This window comes from Mytilus californianus, unplaced genomic scaffold (genome assembly GCF_021869535.1).
Source record: "Mytilus californianus isolate M0D057914Y unplaced genomic scaffold, xbMytCali1.0.p SCAF_10, whole genome shotgun sequence".
NCBI classification, from domain to species: domain Eukaryota; kingdom Metazoa; phylum Mollusca; class Bivalvia; order Mytilida; family Mytilidae; genus Mytilus; species Mytilus californianus.
In genome coordinates this window covers 69,865,562-69,884,067 of record NW_026262582.1, presented here as the reverse complement: position 1 = coordinate 69,884,067, position 18,506 = coordinate 69,865,562, and the positions used below count along the sequence as shown (strand labels likewise).

The window sequence follows — 18,506 nt, the reverse complement described above, 5'->3', positions numbered from 1 at the left end:
ACCAAAAAATTACCTTCGTTTACAAAACGATTGCACAGATTAAAAAACCATGTTATTTGTAGTTCTTTTTATTTGATATAAATGAGATGACCAGCCACTTTCGGTTTTAACTGGTATCCTTCTTATTCTTCTTATAACAACTCTTGTATCTTTAATTTCAAACGGTTCTGTTGTGTTTGCATTGTTGGTAAAAGATAGGAGGCTTTTGATCAGATTAACTGTTTATATTATAGCAATATGTTGTTTGAACTTGTTAACGTCAATGTTTGGTACACCAATGGTGGTGGTGTCCTGCTTTAACAAAGTATTAGGCTGTACGTACTACGGCTTTTTTATGACGTTTGAAGGTCTTGCTTCAATGCTTCTTTTGACCATGATTACCGTCGACCGGTATATATACGTTGTTAAACACAATTTATCAAAACAACAACTAACCAAACCAATCATTATAACTTTAACTGTAAGCGTTCTCATGACTTTTGGATTCACCGTTAGTCCTTTACTTGGGTGGAACAAGTATACATATGCAGGAGTTGGTACCTCATGCGCAATAGATTTAGCTACAGAAAACAACAACGGCCAATCATTCGTGATAACCATCCGTGTTATCTACTTTGCTTTACCTGTTTCTCTGATGATATTTGCATACGGATCTATCTATGTAAAGGTTTGTACAACCTTCCAAGGATATCAAAACAAAAGCATGAAATAATGTTTGTGGTGCAACTGTAAATGAAAGTAATTTATGCATTTCATAATTCCGAAGCGTTTTCCAGGTTTTCCCTCATCAAAAACTCTCAACCTATAATAGGCAATTATAGGCAACCGTACAGCCTTTAACAATGACAAAAAACATATACAGTATAGTCGCCTTTAAAAGGCCCCGACATTAAAATATGGAACAATTCAATTGAGAAAACTAAAAACCTTATATATGACTTTGCCTGAGAATGTTGGAACATATAATAAATAACAGAATGTCTGTGAAAGGAATAGAAGATAAACCTTGCACTTGCATGAAATATTTGCCATTAGATGTTAAGGAACCATCAATCTATCAATCAATTGGGATGGCATATGATAAGTTGGTTATCACCTAATCTGTATTCGGTTTCCATTTTAGTCATTTATAACCGCTATTCCTCTATAGATCATTAAATATTAGGACTAACAATTATAGTTTTTACTTAAATATTTTTTATGAGATAATTGACTACCCTATTCATGGTAAAAATAATGCGGAATATTTGGTAGTGTTGATTGTTTATGTTTTCAGGTTAAATTAATATACTTAAGGGGGTACCCAACACTTTGACTAAATTTGACTCGTTTAATTTTCATAAAATTAAATTGACAAAAATATAAAAATTTCAAGAGATTTGAACCACACAATGTATAGGAATAATTTCTTTTGGATATATAGCAGTTTGACAAACACTTATTTTGATCATTGAGATGCTTGATTTTTCTTTACTAATAGTATGTAATTAAAACGTTCAGCGGATTTTTAAAGAATTAACTCCTTTAGGTGTTTTGTACCCTCATAAATGTTAAAAAATGCATACATGTTTATCAAATGTAAAATGAACAGCAAAATCTGGAAGGGCAGTACATTGAGGGTTTGATTTCATTAGTAGATCTTGAAATGTTATTGAATAATTTACTTTTCACAGTTTCTTTTCTATTTAGAATTGTTTTTACGTTAATAAATTTCCTATATTTTTAAGGGCCAAATTTTTGTAGGTATCGATTTGCTCTGTCCTTAGTTTGTTTAATTTGATAAATTAAATTATAGAGACGTTGAAATTTTATCGAAGGGACGTGACATTAAACAAATCAAATATAAACATCACTTAGAGCATTTATGTAGATTTGGGTATTTCTGTTTTACTTGAGAATCATTATACTATTAGACAATTTTTCGTTCGTTTTGATATTTTTCATTTTTTGAACGATTTGAAAAAAAAAAATTTGATTGCAAAATTACAAATCAAATTAGTTCACTATGTTCGTTTATGTAGTTCATTTTTGATTATCGTGAAGTACAAAAGAAATATCCCATCCTTGTTTAATTTACCGCAGTGCATAAGTCTGATAACTACAATGTAACTGAAAGACTGAAAAGGACTAAAATATTAATTTTTTTTTAAGAGCTGTTCAGATCAACATGACCATTTCAAATGATAATTGGTTTACTAATGCGCGCTTGATTGATTTTCAAAGAAAAATGAATAACTTTGAATTTTTCAAATGCTTAGCTCTTAAATAAGTCTGCAGTATAATATAGGTATTATTAAATTTAAAACTAACAGGGCCGTTTTTTAAATTAATACTGTATTATTTACAAATTATTTCGTGCTTAACATCTATTTAAAAGGGAAAAAAGATGTAATGCATTTTTAAAAAACTATTTCCAAATAAATAATGCAACCAGATGTACACCAGTGTAAATGTATGCGATGCTATTGTTGTCGCATTTTTCGTAATGATATGAAGATCGGAAAAAAATGCTGAATGTATCGTTATGTTATCCTTTTGCTTCTATCATGAAAGGTGTCGAAAGATTCCAAGGCCAATTTCGGATACAGCCGAAGGAGGACTATCGTGGTAAGCAGACAGGAATTCCGAATGAAATTGACTATCGAACAAGAACTTGCAGTAACAATTACCAGTATTGTCGGTTAGTTTTTCAACTTGTATGCCAATCTTATTTTCAGGAGAGGAAAGTAAGGGTACATGTCAATGAAACATTAATCCTCCGTCACTATGGATACTTAAAAAGACTTTTAAAAGTCAATTGCTGTTTACATCGTAGGCTAATCATTTGGTGATTGATAGACACATTGGCAACAATATCACACCTCCTTATTTGTATACAGCCGACAAGTGAGTTTAGAGTATATCAAAATCCCCAAACAGCGCAGAAGTCAGTGCTTCGGTACTGATATAAAATATTTCATAATTTTCGTAAATTGTGTGAGGTTCATGCTTAAGAAATTATCAAGAAAATAATAACTCACTCAGGCAAAGTCGATCATAGAAACATTCTTATACATGTTTGGCGTTCCCAAAAGAGGGTAAATGATGAAAATGGCTTCAGACACATACTATATACAAAGTCTTGTTTTCATTTTTTTTTTACTAAATGGCCCATAGTCTAGTAATGATTTAAAAGTGTTACCACATTTCAAAGATCTGTCATGAACCAATCTGATTAAAAAACACAGCCTGTGTCTACATTTTGCCTACACGGATTTGACAACTCTATGTTTTACTTTCTGTTCTGGTATTTCTTTCATCCGCCAAGGATATTTCAGCCTTCAAATTCGACAAAACAAGATGATCCCGAAAGCTCTTTTACACAGAAAGTAGAACGTTGCGTTTTCAGATCTTTGTAAGCAAAGTTTGATCAAAGAATCTGTATTTTAATGAAATTAGATACAAATTTCCCGAAATTTGAAAAATATTAAAAAGTAAAATAACAAACATATCGAGCTCCAAGGAAAATTCAGAACGGAGAGTCCCTTATCAAATGGCGAAATCAAAATATCGAACACATCAAACGAATGGAAAATAACTATAATAATCCTGACTTGTTACAGGCATTTCCTTATATAGAAACTTAAGATAGAACAAAAGAAAACAATGACAGCAAGCAATTAAACGGAATGTGTTAAATTCGTTACTTAGAATTGAATCTGTCAACCGACTTTGTTAAATTTCTTACATAGTTCTCTAAAAATTATAAAATGGATAGCAACCTAAAGATATGATGTTGCGCTTGTACATTTAAATATATGTGATATAAAAAAAAAAGTAAAATCACAAAAATACTGAACTCCAAGGAAAATTCAAAAAGGAAAGTCCCCAATCAAATGGCAAAATAAAAAAAACAAACACATCAAACGAATGGATAACAACTGTCATATTCCTGACTTGGTACAGCCATTTTCTTATATAGAAAATGGTGGATTGAACCTGGTTTTATAGCTAGGTAAACCTCTCACTTGTATGACAGTCGCATCAAATTCCATTATATTGACAACGATGCGTGAACAAAACAAACAGACACAATAGGTAAAAATGTCAAAAATAGGGGTACAGCAGTCAACATTGTGTTATAATCTTAATCACTATAAGAACAAACAAATGTAACGAAGAAGCACAAAAAGGCATACATCAAATTTAAAATCCTTATTTTGCTTCTATTATACGATTTTATTTATCTATGTAAAATCCACCCATAAAGGATGGAAGGTTTTAAGTACTGGCGTAAAATCGCGCGTGTGAAATTCGCACAGGTAGACATAAAATAATTTTGTCGTTCAAATTATGAGGGGACACATAATACAGAGTCACGTCAAATGTATATCACAAAAAACAGACTCAACAGTAAAAGTAATATTAATAAATAAAATAATTTTATATTTTTCTTTTTTTTTAGGTTTCTTCTTAATTTGTTAAACACCATACACATTTGTACTTCTTTTGAAAGTGTTGAGTTAAGATGCTGATATCGACCCAATTGTCATGGCAATACCGTCCATGATAACTAAGGTCGCGGGAATTTTTACACCATTCGTCTTTTTGAGAAAAAACAAAGTTTTTCGAGAACATATGTTGAAAATATACCCTTGTTTAAAATCGATGAAAATAGGACATGCAGGTGAAAGTATTGAGCAAACAGCAGTTACAAATGTACCCATCAGATTGAAACAACAAGCTTGCATCCTTCTGAAACAAAAGAGGACCACAACTCCAAGCAGTGTAATAATAGAAAATGTTCGCTTATCAAAAAGAAAACCTCGACAAATGACAAAACTGTGACTATTATAATACCAGATAATTGTTCTAATGTTGCTGTGTGCACTGTAGATAAATCTGATATTTACGAATATCAGAAAGAATCTTCTTTTTCAAGAAATATTGGGAAATGTTCGGTGGGTATTATAGACACATCAGATGCAGAGAGTATTCTGAAACTATCTGATGTTTAGAGAAATTATAGTTTTGTGACCTTCCATCACATTTTGGCCGCTTTTACTGTGATCAACAAATAATTACGTTTCAACTACCGTAGGTCCTCGCTTATAAATCGGAAATCTGAGAATACAATAGAGGCTATCGACTTATAGGCGAGATTTAGCACCAGGGTATGTGTGATCGATTGTAACATAACTAATCATAATCTAAACAGATCACTCTACATATATGTATGATCCGTTGTTGTCTAACCACATCTAATAAAATTTTGCAATGGCTCGAATGACTTTAAACCACCCGAGTTCACTCGTGCATGAACTCAATATCCCAATCGAACCGACCTTACTATAATTAACCAAACACAGTCAACTATAAACAAACAACATTTTTACATGTTCGATTTTTTTTTGTACAACTTTGATAAATACATTTAAATTCGTCATGATACGTGTCGTTGTTTGCAACACCCTTTCAGCAAGTTAAGTGGCATGCGTCAGAAGGTGCTAATTTTCTGCAGTTATAAATGCTACACAACTTTAATGCAAATAAATATGAAACTCTTCGGAAAATAACATGAATAAAACAAGTTATTGCTTTTCTAAATGTACTAGTTAAAACGTTTTATGAAATAATTCTGCAATTAAGCTTGAACCAAAAGATGCTTTGAGGGAGTTTGAGGTAAACTGTTAGAGCTGTTTCATCGACTCGTGATATTTAATTGTTCCTTTTGTATGTTCAACCGTTTTGTGCACAACTCAAACAAAGCAAACCTCTGCATTATTCATAATTCATTCACAGTTTCTCTCTGATATGACATAGTTTTAAATAATGCATTAACATCTTAAATATTAATGCTGTCTATGTGTTCATAAATAATTTTCTAAAGTTACTGTAATGAAAGTAATTATCTTTAAAATCTTAATTATTCACTTCAGAAATTTGCACACTGACTACCCAGAACTTAAATTTCAACAGTTGCATCCAGCCTGATTGATTTATTGCTCCACCTCGAATTCATTGTTTGCAATGTCCATGAATCTGGAAAAACTACACATATAGCTTCAACACCGATTACATCATTCAAGCTGAACAACTGATCCGATCGCGTACTTTGGTAGAAAAGTGCACCAATGAAATCATGTTTCTTAATATTGCCATTGTCGTAACTCCATTGTTATTGGCAAAGTTCTAGAACTGCATACTGTTACTGAATGATATTACCACTCTTGCATTTGCGCCATCTTCTTTTATTTGTGATAAAATACCCGTATCATCCAGACAAAAGTTTCTTTTTCTTATCCACAAGCAGCCAATGCAGTTACTAAGGGTAATTTGGTTGGCTCCTTGTTGGCCCAAAAATTGTATTAGTCGCGGTATCCTTGAAATATTTTGCAAGGGGATTTTTTATATTGACCTGTTGCTATGCCTGTCTATTTGTTAAGCTCAAACATTTATTTTCGAGTTGAACACAACAGTTTCCTTCATTTCTCCTAATGTAATATCCTTACTTTCAGTCTTTACCCGGCCATTATGTTAATCTCAAAAATATTCCTCCATCATACCTTCCTCCGAAAATTAAACCTTTATTACTTAATTTTTACTTTTTGATGCCACGGATCAAATAGAGGAGCAGTTACTAACCCCTCATCTTAACATCTGAAGAACAGGTTATTAGAGCGTAAGTCATTATTTTTCTATGAAATCTTTGTTTTGTGTTGTTCGAACTATGATAAACGATCGTCCTACCATCAGTTTTGTTTATCTGATGCCGAGCTGCCACATGCTGAAAAGGATCTGCCTACCCTCCCGGAGAACTGAGATCATCCCTGTTTTGGTGGGCTTCGTGCTGCTCAGTCTGTGTTTGGGATACTGTTGTTTGTCTTAAGGTTTTTTTTTTCGTGTTTTCATCGGCATTGTCTTTTTTGTGGACTTTTACATGTAAATTTGAATATCATTTTGATATCCTTCGTTTCTATTTTCGATCATAGACTCAAATTGCATTTCCCTCATATTGTACTTACTATTCTGATGAAAGTAGTTAATACGTAGAAACATACCGAAATATTAATATATAGCAAGAAACGTAGCCGTAATTTAGGTGCATGAAATTTTGATAGAGTCAATAGCATGCCCATTCTTTTATCCTCATATTCAATATTTTTGATCTGTCATTAATATTTACAGATATTAACCGCTAAGCATGAAGAATTAAAACAACGTCAATTTTGTAAAGTATTTAGAGATATCAAAATTTATATTTAAGAAAACAAAATATTGGCAAGTAAGGTTAAATGATTTAACATTCAATTTGGGAAATATTGTATGATGGATGTGTATCGCTGTTCTTTTTCAAAATTCAGAACCCAAGTATTGCTGATCCTTTTTGCCCCAATATTTTTTCCAATGTTTTATAACAAAAAAGCGAAATTCAACATAGAGAAATTCAAACTCATTAGTCGAAGATGAACTAACAATGCCATTGCCAAAAAAACGAAAAAGGATCAGAGACACACAACATTATACAAAATCCAATTAGCAAACCAAAGACTGCGCAACACTATAACCTTACCAAAAACCGGTAGTGATCTCAGGTGCTCAGGAAGGGTAAGCAGATCCTTGCTTCACTTGTTACACCCGTTGTACTATTTCCAAACATGTACCAGCCAAAAAGTAATCTTTTATTTGAAAAAAAAACAAATTGTAGAATTACCTAACTCCAAGATAAATTCAAAAAGGGGGAAGTCCATAGAAATTGACAAGCAAACGTTATCAACCCACAGAACGAGTGAAAATCAATCGTCATATTCCAGCCTTGTTACAGGCATTTTCGAAAAAATGTTGGGTTAAACCTGGTTTTATAACTAGCTCAGCCACCCACTTGTATGGCAGTCGTTTATAGTTCCGTGATAATGACAATATGGGGTAAGCAACCTAACCAACATAATAGGATTGTGTGACAATAATTTGGATCCAGGCTCCAAAATTGTGTAAACACACACCACAAACATACAACCCAACTGACAAAAAAATTCAAAAAAAAAAAAAAAAAAATTTTAAAACACAGACGTAAAAAAGTAAATTTGACAATGATGTCATCAAATGACGTCAACAAAAACGTGTTTGTAGTTGAAAGTACATTGCCAAAGATAGCGATAAAAAGTTTTTGTAGTTAATAGTACTAATCATATATAGTATCCCCTTCTCTATAATGTAAAAATTAAGTAAAATATAAATACAAGGGTAAACGAAATGGAAACAACACTGTAAAAACATCTTGTGTCCGAATTGCAAATCAGTATTCACTTGCACCAGGAACGACAAAAGTAAGAAACACGATAGCAGGATGCATAAAATCCTATCACGTCAAAAGTCATACAACCAAAAGAGATATGACAGCACGGAGATAAATACAAGAAAAGCTGTAAAGTAGATAAAGAGAAACACAACTTCAGCACCTCGAATCTATAACTCAAGACCATTTTGTATCATTTCTGAAGTAGACATTGAATATCTATCTATTTAGGTCTTGGTACTTTTCGATGAACTTTTTGAGAAAAGGTCGAGGCGAATTTATGGAGGTATAGTGTACTAAAAGCTCATATTTTAAACCAAAAGTGAAATGTTTTATTTTATTTTATGAGTATGTGATCACCATTTTATTTATTGTAAATAAATGAGAATTTGGACCAAATTGGTCCGAAATAGCATGTAAATATACACCCTACCGTATTTTGAGAAAAAAATAAATTTTCATTTTTCATTTTGATCATTGTATCTCTAGACTGAACTAATGACTGAGACTTATTATTGTGTTGTCATTTTTTGTATTCTTGTGTTTCATTTTTGCGGATGTGCTTTGTCTTTATGCCATTTTGTTTTTCTATGTTGACATATTTGTTTGTTGTTATAGTGATTGAGTTATAAAACAATGTTGACTGCTGTACCCCTATTTTTGACATTCTTACCTATTATGTCTGTTTGTTTTGTTCACAAATTGTTGTCAATATAATGGAATTGTATGCGACTGTCATACAAGTGAGAGGTTTAGCTAGCTTTAAAACCAGGTTTAATCCACCATTTTCTACATAAGAAAATGCCTGTACCAAGTCAGGAATATGCAGTTGTTTTCCATTCGTTTGATCTGTTTGAGCTTTTGATTTTGCCAATTGTAAAGGGACTTTCCGTTGTGAATTTTCCTTGGAGTTCGGTATTTTTGTTGTTTTACTTTTTATTACTTCTTATTAAATCTTGTTTAAACTATTTCTTCTGTTATGATTATTAAGTTTTGTGATATTCAACAGTTCACTGATATGAATAGTAATTCTTTTTGTTGATGATGCCGCAGATCTATTCAGTTTATCATAATAAGCTTTTTTATTATAGGTATTACACATATATATTTATCTCGGATTTGATCCGATTGCATTAAATTAAACAAGTATTATACATATATCTTGACTTAAATGATCGCTTGTTAAAAAAAGGAATTAACAAAACTACTGAACACCAAGGTAAGTTTAAAAAAGTTGGTTCACAAAGACTGACAAAACGCTTGACTATATAGCAACCAACAGAACGATTAAAATACAACTGTCATATTCCTGACCTGGTACAGGTACAGGCATTGATCACTCAATCATAATACAAATTCTATTAAACCGCGTTTAAATATACTACCGGTAGATCCTTAACAAACATTGTATCATCATAATTGTTTGACATATATCATTCCGGTCATGTTTGTCAAATGCATGATAATTAAATTTCAATCCTTCAATTAAACAAAGTGTATTAAAACATAAAATATAAAAACAAGAAGATGTGGTATGATTGCCAATGAGACAACTCTCATCAAGAGACCAAATAACTAAAAATAATTAACAACAAGTCTTTTTTTATTAAAAATTGTCGACATTTCCTTAGAATTATATATTTTGTTGTGAGTATATCAGGTAGATCTTTGGTTTCCGAATTTCTTTGGTATTTACATATGTTCTGACATGTACAATTGGATGAAATACTTTTATACCAAGCTACGCAGAGTCCTTAAAAAATGTGGAAAGCACTATACATTATATCGTTTATAAATCAAGCACAATGTCATGCTTCTATCAGACAAGTAATGACGTCTTTACACTAAATCTATTGGATGTGAACTGATAATATCTAAGTATGGGAACACATGGTTTATCTATCAGTCCAAATTGGTTTTCAATAACTGTAAGCGAACTTAAATTTGTTTATTTTGTCATTTTAGTTGATTTATAACATGTTTGCGTCGTGTTAAATCAATGAGTCAAGCCCTTTTCGACCGTTGTTTACATGTTGCTTGTATATAGTGCTGTTACACCGCTGTTCAGGGTTTTGGATGGGTTGAGTTGCATTCTATGCGCTTCTATCACAGAAGACCTTTAATTCATTGGTTGCCGTTGGTTTCTGCCCTTTTTTTTTTTTTTTTTTTTGGTTATTATGAATCCGTTGGTTTTGCTTTGAAATATTTTACTTTTTTGCACCATTTTACATCATATTATACGTTAGTGGTTTTGTGCATTAGCGGAAGACCGTATGGTGAGATATAGGCGTGTATATCCTCTTCCGCAGGTGTCGTGTAGATACTTGTCTCATTAACAGGCTAACTACATCTCCTTTTTTTAATATGTTTGTATATTTTGGGTTTTAGAATTACCTGAAAATTCTACTGATATGCTTTGAAACTACAAATGAACTGTGATAAATAAATTTATATTCCTATGATTATTAGAATTGGGTTTTTTAATTTTCTTTTTTACATCTGTCATTCATTTAACTTACCTACCCCAGGACGAGAACAGGTTAAATGTGATAACTATTCAGTTATCTTGATATCTTATAGTGCGGAAAGTTATGGGTTTAATCCCCTGTCAGGTACAAAACAAAGATAATTTGCAACTACTGTTTTTCTCCGATACACACGCGGCATTTTTGAGTTATAGCAAAGACTGGTCACGGCTTGAAGTTAACAAATGTGTTCTGGAAGGGTATAATGTCTTCTTACGAATTGTTACATTGTGAACGGGTCCGGAATAACCGAGTATCATAATAAATTGGTATAAAGTGATATACACATAGACTGGTTAAAACTTTAAACTGCAATAAGCAAAAATTTAAACTCAGCAAAAATAACCCACTAATCTATAACAGGTGTTCCAAAATGATCGACATAAAAAGGAGATTTAAAACACCATTTAGTCGTACATCCAGAAGTATCAATAAAATTGAGAATGGAAATGGGGAATGTATCAAAGAGACAACAACCCGAACAGCAGAAGGTCACCAACAGGTCTTCAATGCAGCGAGAAATTCCCGCACCCGAAGGTGTCCTTCAGCTGGCCCCTAAACAAATATATATACTAGTTCAGTGATAATGAACGCCATACTAAACTCCAAATTGTACACAAGAAACTAAAATTAAAAATAATACAAGACTGACAAAGGCTAAAGGCTCCTGACTTGGGACAGGCGCAAAAATGCGGCGGGGTTAAACATGTTTATGAGATCTCAACCCTCCCCCTATACCTCTAGCCAATGTAGAAAAGTAAACGCATAACAATACGCACATTAAAATTCAGTTCAAGAGAAGTCCGAGTCTGATGTCAGAAGATGTAACCAAAGAAAATAAACAAAATGACAATAATACAAATCTATTCTACTAGTCATGTGCCAATCCTCTTTATCTAATTCTTCTTATAGATAATAGGAGTTCGATTAGCTGCGAATAATATATGTATATCACACAGCTAACGATAATAACACTAAAGTAGAAATATTATCATCTATATAAAGTACAGCATCTTTAATTTAACGTCAATTCAATGGGATATATGGTGGATGTATAATTTATACAACGTCGCATGTATGTAGGTATGATCTTATTTATTTTTGAGGGATGGTTGATGGAAACGAGAGGGGTTAATTGATAGCAAAATAGTATTTTTTTTTTATTTTTTTTTTTTGTATTTATATTTTTATCATTTTGTTCTCGTTTCGTACAGCAGATAAACAATGTAAAACATCAAAACATATAAGATCAACATTGTACCATGTTAGAATACAATGCTAACTTTTACAATAAGCTGCGTCGGAGAGAAATCAACTTCATGCAAATGACTATCAATACGTCTGTTAACCTATTTCGGGTTGAAAAATATCTATGCCAAGTCTGTAACTGTTGAAATATTGAGTTGATATGAGGACCCTACAAAACAGACCAAAATACGTCTTTTTATTTCGTATTTGAATGTTCCAAAATTAATCAAAGTCTTGTACATTTATACGTGCACTTGCATAAGATCCGACTCGGCTCACCTAATAATGAATGACGTCTTTTTTCAATAAATTTGCAAATTGTAATGAAGAAATGAATTCCTTTATACGAATTAAAAGATATGTTGTGTAGACAGCAAAACAACGACAACCCAAATATATCCTTGTGTCTAGTATCTTTTTGATAAACGTTAATTCCTTAATTTATAGTTCGAAGCAAAACATATATGTTTCTATTTAAACGAAATTCTGTACAATTTATTACGGGCATTGCACAAGCCTGTGTCTTCCTGTACTTACGACATGGGCATATATTTTTTTTTATTAAGTACATTAACTCATATTAAAGTGTACGATGTTTTTCTATCATACCAGCAGGTTAAGCAATGTGAACTTGTTTTTATCAAATATTAGCATAATGATTCGTTTTTACGGTCAAATATCATTGTTTATTTTCTATATCGATATTAACTTGATTAAAAAAGGACAGTGGGATTTATATATGAGAATAAATACTATAAGAACAATCAATATCATGTTAAAGTTACACAATTAGGAAATATACGACTTATAACTAATGTATTTGTCTTTTAGTGAATAATCAGACTTATCAACTGCGATAAAGTCAGTAATTTTCAGACAATTTGCATGCCGTCAATTAAGATCTGTTCAGTCTATTTTCAGAAAAAAGTAAAATATCAAAAATACCATACTCGAAGGAAAATTCAAAAGGAAAGTCCGTTATCAAATTGCAAAATCAAAAGCTTAAACACATAAACCGAATGAAAAACAACTGTCATATTCCTGGTGCAGGCATTTCATTATGTAGAAAACAGTGGATTTAACCTAGTTTTATAGCTAGCTAAGCCTCTCCCTTGTATGACAGTCAAATAACATTCCATCACAATGTGTGAGCAAAATTAACATACATAATAGGTAAAACAGTCAAATATTAGTGTACAGCGGTCTACATTGTTTTATCATCTTAATCACTATACAAACAAACAACTATGTCAACAAAGAAAAATAAAATGGCATATAGACAAACTATAGAGAGAGCACATGAGCAAAAATGAAAGACAAGAATACAAAACATACATGACATAATGACCATGGCACAGACTGTTTAGTAGTTTATATTTATCTGTACACTTCAACATCTTACTGAATTGTCTGACCAGCTACTGAACAGTTATGAATTGACTTCAAGCAAAATGTCTGAATAGTACTGAATTTACCGCTGTGGACAAGTCTGATAATTGACTGGAAGACTGCACATGACTTAATTTTTTTTGTACATGTATCTTTACATTTATAGCATATGAACTTTTAGTCGACATTTATTATAATAATTAAGGTTTTTTATCATGTAATTAAAATGTTGTCGTTTAGGTTGAAAACAAAATATTAAGGTATACATACAATGGGAGATTTAACCGACTCAAAACAAAGAGCTGTTCTTTCATAGTTCTATAAAACAAAGAAGTGTATTTCCACAAAAAAGTATGTCTTGTGTTTATCAATAGTATTGTTTTTAATTTTTCTTTATGCTAGCGTCACTCGTGAGTCTTTTATAGACATAATACGCGTCTGAAGTGCATATATTACAAGCCTGGTATCTTTGAGAGTTTTAATTAATTGACAATCGAATGGTAGTTTAGATTATAAAACGTACCTCCCTTTGAATAAATTTCTTTACAGAACAATAAGGCAATTTTAACGATTATGTATGAACAACTCTGGCAAAAATTGTCAAAGTTCGTATAAAATAAAAGAAAGATTGAATACAACTCCAGCTACCACTGATAAAATTTGAATATTTAATACCTTATATCTTAAAGACAGATATTAGACAGACATAAATTAGACAGAATTTAAATCTTAACATCTATTGGGTCATGTGGGTCGAAAGAAAAGACATCTTTAAAAAAAAGGATTTAATGTCATAGTTTTATTAATCCTGTTAAGAAGGACTTTATTTTATTCTTTTAGAATCAAGACTTAAGCCAACTGCAATGTGACTTATGTCATTCGATGCAACAGGAAATACTACAAACAACCATTATGAAGTCATTGCTGCGCAAAGCCACCTTGGTTCCATTTTACTCTCGGTCTGATACTTCTTACATCAGGGCTGGGATCTTTCGTTTCAAACGGTTCTGTCGTTTTTGTATTCCTGGTCAAAGAACGGAGGCTAATTACTAGATCAAGTCTGTATATTGCGGCAATTTGTTGTTTGAACTTAATAATGACAACTATTGGGACACCAATGGTGGTGATGTCCTGTTTTAACAAAGTATGGCTGTTTGGGGAATCTGGCTGTATGTATAACGGCTTTTTGATGACGTTTTGCAGTCTTGCAACAATGCTTCTTTTGACCCTGATTTCCGTCGACCGGTACATATATGTTGCTAAAACAAATTTAACACAGCACCTGTCAACCAAAACAAGCATCGTGTCTATAATTTTGTGCTGTTTCATTACATTTGGTTTTGCAATAAGTCCTTTATTTGGATGGAACCAGTTCACGTATGAAGGAGTAGGTACCGCATGCGCAATAGATATAATTGGAGAAAACAATAACGGACAATCATTCATCTTGGTTCTTTGTGTTATATACTTTGCTATGCCAGTTTCTGTGATGATATTTTCATATGGAAATGTGTATGCAAAGGTTGGTATATCCTACAACATGTACTAAGTATTTTTATAAAAGCATTAACCCTTCTTGATATGCATGATCATGTCCAATCCTTAACTTTTGTTCGACACGCCTGAGGTAACACGTTGAGAAAATCAGATGATATATCGTTTTTTAGTTTCTAATCTAAAAACAAAAGGTAAAAAGTAAAATCACAAAAATACTGAACTCCGAGGAAAATTCAATCGGAAAGTCCCTAATCACATGGCAAAATCAAATGACAAAACACATCAAACGAATGGACAACAACTGTCATATTCCTGACTTGGTACAGGCATTTTCAAATGTAGAAAATGGTGGATTGAACCTGGTTTTATAGCGCTAACCTCTCACTTGTACGACAGTTTTATCAAATTCCGTTATATTTACAACGATGCAAAAGTCTCTAAAGTGTGCAAAGTCTCTAATTGATTATAAATTCAATATATACTTGAAGATTCATTGATTGATGGATGTTTGTGACCAAGAATTCATTTTCCATGACATAATCTTAAATTCATAGGCGTCTTTCACGACGTCGGTATCTCAATGAACATCCTCAGTATCAGAGAGGAAAAAACGAATTCCTAAATTCCGGACAGAAATTATTGATACTTCAAAACGGAACAATACTATGGCCCAATATGGAATCAATTAGAAACTTATACAAATTATTATCAGTTCTAGGTAAAGATTGCCTTGAATAGACTGAAATCATAAAAGAAAGTAATTAGAAAGATATAGTTTACGCAATGGAAACAGCAATTAAACAATATAAAAATTAGTAAAACATTTCTTTTATTGATTTTTTTTTACCAAGATAGTTTTATACATTTATCCTTTCACTTTCTCATTGATTATAAATTTGTGCTCGTAGTTAATGTTGATTGACGTAATAAATCGAGAAATCTCGAAACTCTATCTTACATTTCATTATTCAGAAATTTGTTAAAAGCTAATTTTAAAAAAAATGATTTTATTGAATTACTGCTTAAGTTCTGTATGAATTTGCGCTGTTACTCTTCTCCACACAGATTTTTACAGTTTACAGAAATAAACTCAACAGTACAGTGGTTGTCGTAGGTTCATGTCTCTCATATTCGTTTTTTTTTTTTGTAAATTAAATTGTTATAATTGCGGGCACTATATTTCGTATTTGATTTGTTTCACAATTTTTACGTTAGGCCATTTTATAGCTGACTATACGATATGGATTTTTCTCATTGTTGATAGCCCTGTTGCAAGCTATATTTGCTTACATTCCCGAAAAATAATTAAGAAATGCCATTCCCAACAAGAAATATTAGTCCAGTTCACGTTAAAACATATTCGATCAAAGCTGATTCAATTATATACAATCATGTTGCATCGTATTCAAAAGAAAATGAAAAACGGGTTCATGTTTATCATAAAACGTGTACCTGTTACCATGAAAAGCTTTGATATCACTGTTTACTTCTTCATAATTCTCCAAATCTCATTAGTGTATCAAAGTTATAATTGTAACTAAAATGTGACTATATTTGATGAAATATTCACGCCCGTCAAAAACAGTTTCCTTTAAATATAATAATGTATTTTAAAAGAGCCATGTCCACCTTAACTGCGTTTCATGGTAATGGGATACTAGCCTAAGGTACATTTGATTCTCAAGAATAGTACATATATGTACAGTCCTTGCAAAAGGATATAAAAGAGGGTGAAAGATACCAAAAGAACATTCAGAATCATCAGTCGAAAGCAAATTGACGACACCATGGCAAAGAAATAAAAGACCAAAAAGACAAACAACAGTACATTAAAAATAACATACAAAACTAAAGACTGAGCAATACAAACCCCAACAAAAATAGGGGGTGATTTCAAAATGCGATTCTAAACAACAAAATGTAAAAATCTTTTCATTTATCGTTTTTATATAATGTTCTACACAATATCCGAGTTTACATTGACATTGGTTAATCCTTTTACTGTTACATTTAAAGGTGATGACAGAAGGCAAGGCGAACTTGAGATCCAATCTGACGAAGAATTCCTTTGGCAAAGGAAAGCAATGTCGAAAGAAACTTACTATGGAACAAGAACTTGCAGTGACAGCGGCCATAATCATAGGTTATTTGTTGGGTCACTTCGTCGTATAACTATTCATTTGTGTGGTTTAATATATATATATTCAATGGTATTATCCATCCATTTTTCAAATATTTTGTTTTGAACGTTCCTGATGAAAGCAAATCCAGAAAAGGGCTTCGAACGCATAAATTTGATAGTGTTATTTTCATTTTTTTGTATTTTCATAACCATTTCATTCATATCATTAACATATGGGTATGTAGTTATCCGTTGTTGAGATATCAGTGTATATCAATGCGACGAAATCAGAGGTACCCGAAATGTTTAAAAAAAAAAAAGAAAGAAGAATGGAGCGTTTCCATCCTATTCTAGTTTTAAATAAGATAATTCTATCATGAAGATATTTTTCTAGTTTTTAGATTATTAAAGAAAACAAATTGGAATAATTATTGTATATCTAAATCTATTATTTTCTTTTATAGGTTTCTTCTTGATATGTTACACACCATTTACAGTTCTTCTTCTCTGGAAAGTATTAAAGAAGGATGCTGAAATCAACCCAATTGCAATGGCAATACCGGCCATGATTACTAAAATTGCGGGAATTTTCACACCATTCGTCTATTTGAGACGAAACAAGGTCTTTCGGGAACATGTGTTGAAAATTTACCCCTGCTTCAGATCGAGAAACAGGGTCCAGGATTGTAACAATATTGAACAAACACGGATAACTACTGTTAACGTAAAAGACGAAACAACAACAAACGCTCATTCGTGTGAGAAAGGCTGTGACAACACTTCAAAACAGTGTTCGAATGAAAAACACAATTGACAAATCTGCTATGTATGAATGTCAGGAGAACTCCTTTTCTACAGTACGATCTTAACCATACTTTGATAAATGATGGCCCTAGACATTTTATTATACTTCATGTCAAAATGCCAGATTTTGTTTGGTTAATACGAGGGAGACAATTTACTCTATCCCATGGCAAATACTCTATTACCCTTCACGGAGACGTTTGCTCAAGTGTGCGCTTTATTATACGGATGATTGTTATGTACAAGACGACATAGTTTATTACTTTGAATTTGAAATATAATAGACAGTCATAACAGAACATTTAGTATAATAAATCAAATAACACATATCTGAGAGGGTGATAGAGCAGATTGTTACCCCTCGAAAAGACATTGTCAACCTTGGCTTCGCCTTGTTTTCTCGGGGTAACAATCTGCTCTATCACCCGCTCAGCTATGTGTTATTTATATCATGTTCACCATCAAACATTTTTCAAATCATCAGTCAAGGGTAAAGGTAATTCCTGATTGCATAAGGTCTAACATTATACAGCATATTATAGTAAGAAAGTCCGTATTATAAAGAATATATTGCTGCATTGAACATATACACCTTGATGAGCGATTAATAGTAGAAATTTATAAATGTTAAGTGTATAACGCATTT

At 32.1% G+C, this 18,506-nt stretch overlaps 1 protein-coding gene across 1 annotated transcript; it reads left to right on the top strand.

The window, feature by feature from the left end:
- The first annotated feature begins 277 nt into the window (after positions 1 to 277).
- Positions 278 to 712, top strand: LOC127719154 (rhodopsin-like). The gene has a single exon (XM_052225177.1). The coding sequence runs from the start codon at positions 278 to 280 to the stop codon at positions 710 to 712; it is 435 nt and encodes a 144-aa protein (XP_052081137.1).
- Positions 713 to 18,506: the final 17,794 nt, after the last annotated feature.

What these genes read in the sequence shown, in the direction of transcription:
- LOC127719154 (XM_052225177.1), top strand. Translation starts at nt 278, where the DNA reads ATGGTGGTGGTGTCCTGCTTTAACAAAGTATTAGGCTGTACGTACTAC.